Here is a 7,502-nt window from a genome sequence, read left to right as displayed (position 1 = left end):
TTATTCGCGCAGACTTCCCCACCTAACAGGAGGACGAAAACCCTGTCCACTAGCAAGCCTGCGCAGGCTCTTCCCAGCTCTCTTTAGGCGTTTTTCCAACGGGGACTTTGCCTTTTTTCCCCCATTGCCTGCGGAGCCCGTTCCCGCTAGAGGGGGATGCGCACCGGGACTGGGACGGAGCGCAGGCACTGGCCGTGGGTCGGGCAGCCCGGAGCATCTCCCCTCAGCTGGGTGGACGTGTCGGAACCTCCCGGCTCTATATTAACCCTTAGGCTTGGAAAGCACCCCAGAGGTGACCTCCCCACTGCTCTTCCTCCTCACAGGGCCAGCGGCCCCCGTTCTGCAGCCAATGGCGGCCCCGCCCCGCAGGACTACAACTCCCAGCATGTCCCGCGGTCCGGTGTCTCCGGTCCCTCCCGCCGCAAAGTGTCGTGCGGTACGAACGGAACCTGGGACGGGCCGGGTCGGGCTGGGCTGGGTTGGGTTGGGCTGGGCTGGCGGCTGCGGGTCCTGCCCGGAGCCGTGCGGCGGTGAGAGCCCCGCCATGGGCGGCGGGCGCTGAGCCCCCGCCCTGGTCCCCGCCCCGGTCCCCGCAGCGCCGGCAGCCGCCATGGAGGAGGAGAGCATGGAGGAAGAGGGCGGCGGAGGCGGCGGCTGCTGCGAGGCCATGATGGACGATCAGAACCACAATAACTGGGGCGCCGGGGGCTACGGGAGGCACCTGCCCCAGCTCGGTGATCGCCTCCTGCGCGGTACCGCCGCCGGGCCCACGACCGGGCCCGAACTCTCCGCCGGGCCTGAAGCCAATGGTTTGCTGCGGGGCTGCGAGCCGGGGAGCCCGGCGGGGAAGGGGGGAGCTGGAGCCATCGCCGCCGCCATCAACATCAACGCTTCCACCTCCAAGTTCCGTGAGTGACCTCCCTGCCCCTCACCCCGGGGCACTTTGGGGAGGCGGGGGCGGGTGGTTCTGTCCCCGGTACCCGCTGCCTCCTCACCCCCAACTGCTTTCTCCTCTCGGGTTGGTGCCGGGTCTGACCCATGGCGGGTCCCGTTCGGAGGTCTTGATCCCAAAGGCTTCTCAAAGAGAAATCCATTGGGTTAAGATGCCTTGGAAGGGAAAAATCTCCTTTTTTTTAGCGCACACCCCATCCTGGCTGCTGCCTGTCCCGGCCAGGGGATACGGTGGGTCTGGCAGAGGAGCCGATGGAGGCTGCTCAGAGGCACTGCTGCTTCTCCTGAGGCTTTCAGCTCAGGTTGTCTTGTCCTAAAGATTCTTTCTGTCAGCCTGGAAAGCCCAAAAGATGGGTCTGGAACCTGTGTCTGATCGCTGAGGGTGCAGAGCCCCTGGGAGGGATTTGAGTCTGCAAGAGGTTTGGTGACAACAGCTGGAGATGAATTTACAAACTTCCCCTCCCCCCCCCCCCAAAAAAAAAAAAAAAAATTATTTTCAAAAGATCTTTTGCTTGTAGCTTTTAACAGAACTGGCAGGGTTTTTTCTGTTGTTGTTGCTGGGCTAAGGTTGAAGGAAGGGAAGGTTGTTTACTGGGCATTTCAATGCTACTTTCATTTCCAGAAGTTGGGTCTCTGGGGAAATGTGCCCTTTTCTCTAATGACCGTTGGAAAACTTGGATTTGGCCAGTTGAAAGGATTGTTGGAAGTGTAACTATGTAGCTGCCATGATGAAATTCTGATGGAAAGCATGTTTTGTTTTTTTGTTTTTTTGTTTTTTTTTTCTCTCTCCTTATTTCTACCCTTTCCCTAGTCCATGCTCACTTTGCCCAACTAACTCCTCAGCAGTTAAACTCCAGGGCCCATCAGAACCTTGAAGTCCAGGCTTTGGGATCCTTGGGTTTCCTGGCTGCAGGCACATTGCCAAGCCTGGCTGCTTTGAAGTTGAGGCTCCCAGACTCTGTGAGCTCTCTGGCTCCTTGCCTGCCTTGCTTGTCAGGGCTTCAGGTATCTTGAGGTGGCTTGAGAACACTTGAGACAATTGAAATGAAATGTTTGTTCAGCCTTGCTAAACTAAGCTCTTGAATTCCCAATCCAGAGTCTTGCTTTTCCCTTCAACTTCAGAATGAAAAATGGTTTTCAGGCTGGATCCTCACCAAATGGGAAGGTGATTTTTCCAGTTAATCTCTGTCTGAGGGGGAGAAGCAGCAGCTTTGTGTGAGGTTGCTTAAGGTGTGGTTTTTGAGTTCTTGTTTTCACTTCTCCAGCATTGGTATCCGAACACAGTGTCTGCCTTACTAATGTTAAGTATTGCTTAAAAGAAAATTAAAATTCCTGTGAAGAACAAAGTTGTCTGAGTTCATTAGAACTTTTGGCATCTTTGTGTTTTGATTAGTTTTGACAGTATTTGTCTATGAGCAGAGCAAACCCAGTCAAGAAGTATGGACTGAGTAAATACAGAAGCTGAGTGGGATCCTGCATGTTCTCATCCTGGCTCTGACAGAGGATCCTGTAATATCCTCTGCTTAATGTATGGAAAAAAGTAGAAAGGTCACTTTTGATGAAAGTGGGCAATGATTAGGGAGTGTGCCAGATCCCCTCCTGCCTGCTCCATTTGAGTGATGGCAGAACAGGTGTAGAGAAGCTGATAGCAAAGTTGTCTTCTCTGCTGCATGGAGAACTTCTTGCAGTCAAACAAGCAAGGACTCATGCCTTGCTTGCTTCAGGATGGAGAGGCTAGTCTTAGAAAGGTTATCCTACAGGTGGCCTTCAAAAAATAGTGATAAGTTGTGTGGTACGTTGGAGTGCCTCTGACATTCAGATAGGTCTCTCCCTCCTGATTCTTTCATCCAAAACAAAAGGTCCAGTGCCTGTCTTCCAGTACTTAATTACTTGCAGTAATTGGTTTTGTTCATGTTTGTAGTTGGAGGCTGAAGTTGTCTTGTGGGCCTTTTTTGGTCTAATTTAGCTGGTAAAATAATGGAGGAAGAAGATTAGATGGAAACCCTTTAAAATCTTTGGAAGGGCTTAAATCCGTTTCTCCTTCCTTGAGATTTTGGTGGGACTGAGGACAGAAATTGGATACAATAGTACATAGTACATTTAATAGCTTTTCTTCTAGTTAAAGCAACTTAAGTTTATAACAACACGAAAAGTGTTCTAATAACCAAGTCTTTATTCCCAGTTGATCAGAATCAGTCATAGTTACAGATCTATAAAGCAGTAGTTTTATGAAAAATATTCTTCAAAGACCGTAAGGGAGAAGAGAAGAGGAAGAACTTTTAATACTTGAAACAAAACTCTTCTATAGCAGTAATTGTAGGATGAGCACATGTGGCAGTGAGTGCTGGCATGGAATTAAAGCAGTGACTGTCCTGGTGTATGACATAGCTCAGTGCAATGTGTAGGCAAATGGATGAGGTAAATGTTTAACGTTTTTTCTAACCAGCTTTAATGCAGACTGAGAAACATGTCATAAAAATAAAACAGAATTGAAAGCACCTATAGAGCAGGCTCATAAGATTGCTGATGGATGCTGGGGGGTGAAGAAAAAACTGTCCTGTAAATGTGCATAGACACAGGGGGAAAAGGAGAGTGCAGAGCTGCAAGTCTGTAGATTTGTCTGACAGCTGCTTGTAGAGTTTGTACACTTTGACAAAGTGGTTTAGGGTTGCTAATGAAGCCACAAAGCTTCATAAATGTCACTTTGTGAGATGATATAAAGCTTTTGAAAGATGGCTACATGCTTTCTTTGGTTTTTATTGTCAGAATAAGTGACAGATAATTGTCAGACTGATGTCTGCTGACAGGTTGGATTAACTCTGCTTCTCTGTCCCCTGCTTTTTTAGGTATAATTTTAAAGGAGGGATTTTTTAAAAATATATGTCAACATAGTAAATATTTTGAGTATTTTTTCTGGTTAAGTTGTCTGAATAACAAAAACAACAGTATAATTGATATTTTAAAAAGTTATTATTCTGTTCTTCACATTCTGTGCTTATGACTTTTTTTTTGAGCTATGTGTGTTTGTAAATTTTTCTGATCAGTTTAATGGTGGATACATGCCTACTATTGGACTTTTTGTTTTAAAATCCTAGCGATTTTTTGCCATTCTTCTGATTGAAGTTGACACCAAAGAATTTGGTACCTTGGAGGAGGCTATATTTCAGTTATGGCTATGATACTGAAATATCTAGGTTATGATGAGAAGCTCATGCATATTCTTTTTCAGTTAAATGGTTTCACTGCTGCATTTGACTTAAACAGTTTTTCTTTTGAACTTTTCTGTATATAGAAAAGCAGCAGTAGCTTCTCAGGCTTTACTTGTCAAGCTTTTTTGTCATTCTCTGGAAAATAGTTGCATCCTATGCAGTTGATCAGTCTGATTTCTGTCTGCAGAAATCTGATTTCAGTCTGACTTCTCTGTTCAGTCTGATTTTTGGTCTTCTCTCTGTCATTCCAAACTTGCTGTAGCTGGATAAAATCATGCATTTTAGCATGCTCTGTACAAAATGTCTGTGTCACTTCCCAGAATCTTAATAAATCTCATTGAAAGGAAAATGACATTTTTCCCTGTGATTTGGAAACTGAGGCTGTTGAACAAATCCTTTTTAAATTGTAAATACCTACTGTGGGGGGGATAAACATTTAACAATGATGTCCTAAAAAGATGAAAAAGTAAGAAATTAAAGAATTATCTATAAAGGCAGCTTCTTTTTTCTTTCTAAGGGTTTATGTGTCATTCCTTTACTTCATGGTTTTGAGGTTTTCTTGAGTTTGTCATCGGTGGGTGCTTCTTTAGGGCATTCATTACTTTTTGTCTGTATATGTAAGCACTGCCAGAAAAAAAGATGTTAATTACTTGTGACAGTTACTACTATTGAAAAATAATTAGTTTTCTGGATTAGAAGGATGAAAATAGTGATTCTTCAGTAGTCAATAGTGAATATTATAGTTCACTAAATGAGCAGTGAGTGCTTTCTCCTTGGACTCTTAACTGTATAAATATTATTGTTGGCTTAGTTTCAGAACTGAAGTGTGGAAATATTTGTAAGAGCCTTTTCAGTAAAAATGAAGCTTTTCTACAATGTTAGTAGGGGCTGTTCATAAAAGCATTTGGTGCTTTACCTGTGCAACATTTTTAATGGGCAGGCCTTCTGTTCTGCAGTTTTTCTTTTTCCATGTTGCCAAAAACAAAACACAAAACAAAACAACCAAACCAAAAAACCAACCAACCAAAAAAAAATTGACATCTCAACAACCTGTTAAAAAAACATTTCGCAGTTTTCCCAATTCTTACTTGACAAGAGCTCATTTAATGTTAAGCCAGATGTGGGTGTGATTATGCACTGAATCTTAAATCAAGACTTAGTTTAATATTTCTGCTGACTTAATGTTTTCTGTAGAACAGAACAGTCCTGTGGAGACCTGGCTTATTTTCTGGGGGGGTAGCAAAGTGTTAAAATCTTGCTGCTGAGTGTAAGCCTGGATGCTGCTGCATGGAAGCTGCTCCTGAGAACATCTGCCCAGAGCCTGTGCTCTGTGAGGGGAGAGAAGTCATATCCAGAGAGATGAATGAGGGGTGAATTTGCTGTCAGGCAGGTGCTGAGCTGTTCCTGACTACAGGAATATTTTTACCTCCTGGAAGCTGACTTGTTGGACTTGTTAACTTACATCCTGTAGTTGTGGACCTGGATCTGTAACCTGCACCAACTGGTTAGTAAGCGGGGTGATAGTTTCAGCTGGCAAACTCCTGCAGCAGTTGGTACTGTGTGAACTGGATCTGTTTCTGTAACAGGTTTGAGGCAGAAGTGAACCAACTGCTGGTTATGTGGTGCACCCATCATCTAGAAGTACTGAACTAGTGTTTTTCTCTGAGCAAAATTTCTGGCTAAAAAGCCCTAAAAAGACACAGAACAGGAATCTACAATATCTGCTTTTACACATGGTGTTCAAACACTTATCTCACACTTCTTGCTCTTTATGCTCTTCTTTTCCTCATAACTGCTAACTGGTTTGCCTGTATTTCCCTACAACTGTTCTTCATAATGTTGCCTAAAATAACTGACCTGGATCCTTTCAACCCCTTATGAAAATAACATTTCAGAAATCTTCCACCTCAAACCCAGCACTCAAGCTACATTTACACATGTATTTAAAGCAGAGCCCTATCAAAAAAATGTCTTTCCAGTGCAGTGTTCAAACTGGGTTTGGGGTGAGAACTATCTTTATTCTCCATACCGAATAGCCTGACCCACGGGTGGATTTCCTGGGCTGGACAGTTCTGGTATGAAATGTGTGTACCTTGTGCTGTCCCTTACTGAGGGCTTTCTTTTGGGTGGCTGCAATGAAGTTGTGCTGGTGTGACAAGCCAGCAAGATAGTCCTGTAAGAACATCTCTGAAGGGAAGGTGCTTGCCCTTCTACTGTGGCTGCTGTTGGAACTAAGCCACATATGGTTGGTTCAGAAATCTTCCTTGAAAAAAGACATTAAAACTCTGCTGTATTTGTGGAGGCACAGCAAGTGGCTTGCTTAAAGGGTGCAGTTGGAAAGCTCAGGAGAAAAATCAGGGAGTGATGGGGAAAACTTATTTAAAATACCTTGTGTTCTTCCCAGTGTTGATTCTTATCTGGGAAAGGAGCAGTATGATGCCTGCTAAAGGGGGGACTGTAATAAATTCAATAAATTTTCCTCTGAGCCTAACTACAATTGAAGGCAGAGGGAATCTCATCAGTTTTTAGACCAAGGAAACTGCTGGTCCCAGCTGAGACATAAAAAGTGAATACATCTGTTGGTTAGGAGTATTCCAAAAGCCAAATCTTGTTCACCTGCATGGGAAGACCAAGTGTTAATTACTGATTCTGGACTTGCACAAAGTTGTAGAATTAATTAATGTGAACTAACTACTGAAATACTCTTTATTTTTAAATGATTGATACTGTATTGTCACGCTAGACCTCTCAGGAGTTTGTTTGTCTCTGCAACTTGGGCCCCTAAGTAGTATCCAAGAACTGATTTGTCAGTTTTTCTGATTGCATTTTATTTTCTGTAAATAAAAAAGTACACATTCAAGCCTGGGCTTTAGTTTTAGAAGAGGTTATCTTAGTGAATTGTTCTCAGATTGTTTTGGCCAGCTTATTGGTGTGATCTGAAATTGCAGAGTATTTGCCTGCTTCTGATCTTTTAGTTGACATTATTAAATGTAGTTTTCTCTTTTCCTTGTAGTAATGAATGTTATAACAATTGAAGACTATAAGAGCACATATTGGCCAAAGTTGGACAGTGCCATAGATCAGCTTTTAACTCAGAGTCCTGGTGACTACATCCCTATCTCCTATGAACAAATATACAGGTAAGGAAATATTTTAACTACGTTACTTTTATTTGCTACATTACTTAATTTCCCCTTTTCCTTACACTTAAATGTTTGTCTTACCTTGCAGCCTATGCATATGTCATATTTTGTATTTATGAGGATAGTGACAAGGTTATTTGGAGTACAATATTGTTTAAATGGTTGGAATGATTGAATTATAGATATATCTTCACATCCC

General features: G+C 43.5%; 1 protein-coding gene across 1 annotated transcript in view; it reads left to right on the top strand.

Moving 5' to 3' along the window:
* The first annotated feature begins 456 nt into the window (after positions 1 to 456).
* The window catches only part of CACUL1 (CDK2 associated cullin domain 1), a 46,103-nt gene continuing 39,057 nt past the window's right edge, over positions 457 to 7,502 (top strand). The window contains exons 1-2 of the mRNA XM_071749526.1: positions 457 to 908; positions 7,174 to 7,300. Coding sequence (XP_071605627.1) covers positions 611 to 908; positions 7,174 to 7,300 — 425 coding nt within the window. The 5' untranslated portion in view covers positions 457 to 610. The remainder of the gene's footprint in view (positions 909 to 7,173; positions 7,301 to 7,502) is intronic.

This window comes from Heliangelus exortis, chromosome 7, assembly GCF_036169615.1.
Source record: "Heliangelus exortis chromosome 7, bHelExo1.hap1, whole genome shotgun sequence".
NCBI lineage: Eukaryota > Metazoa > Chordata > Aves > Apodiformes > Trochilidae > Heliangelus > Heliangelus exortis.
Note: the sequence above shows the minus strand (reverse complement) of the source record. Positions and strands in the feature narration are given on the sequence as shown.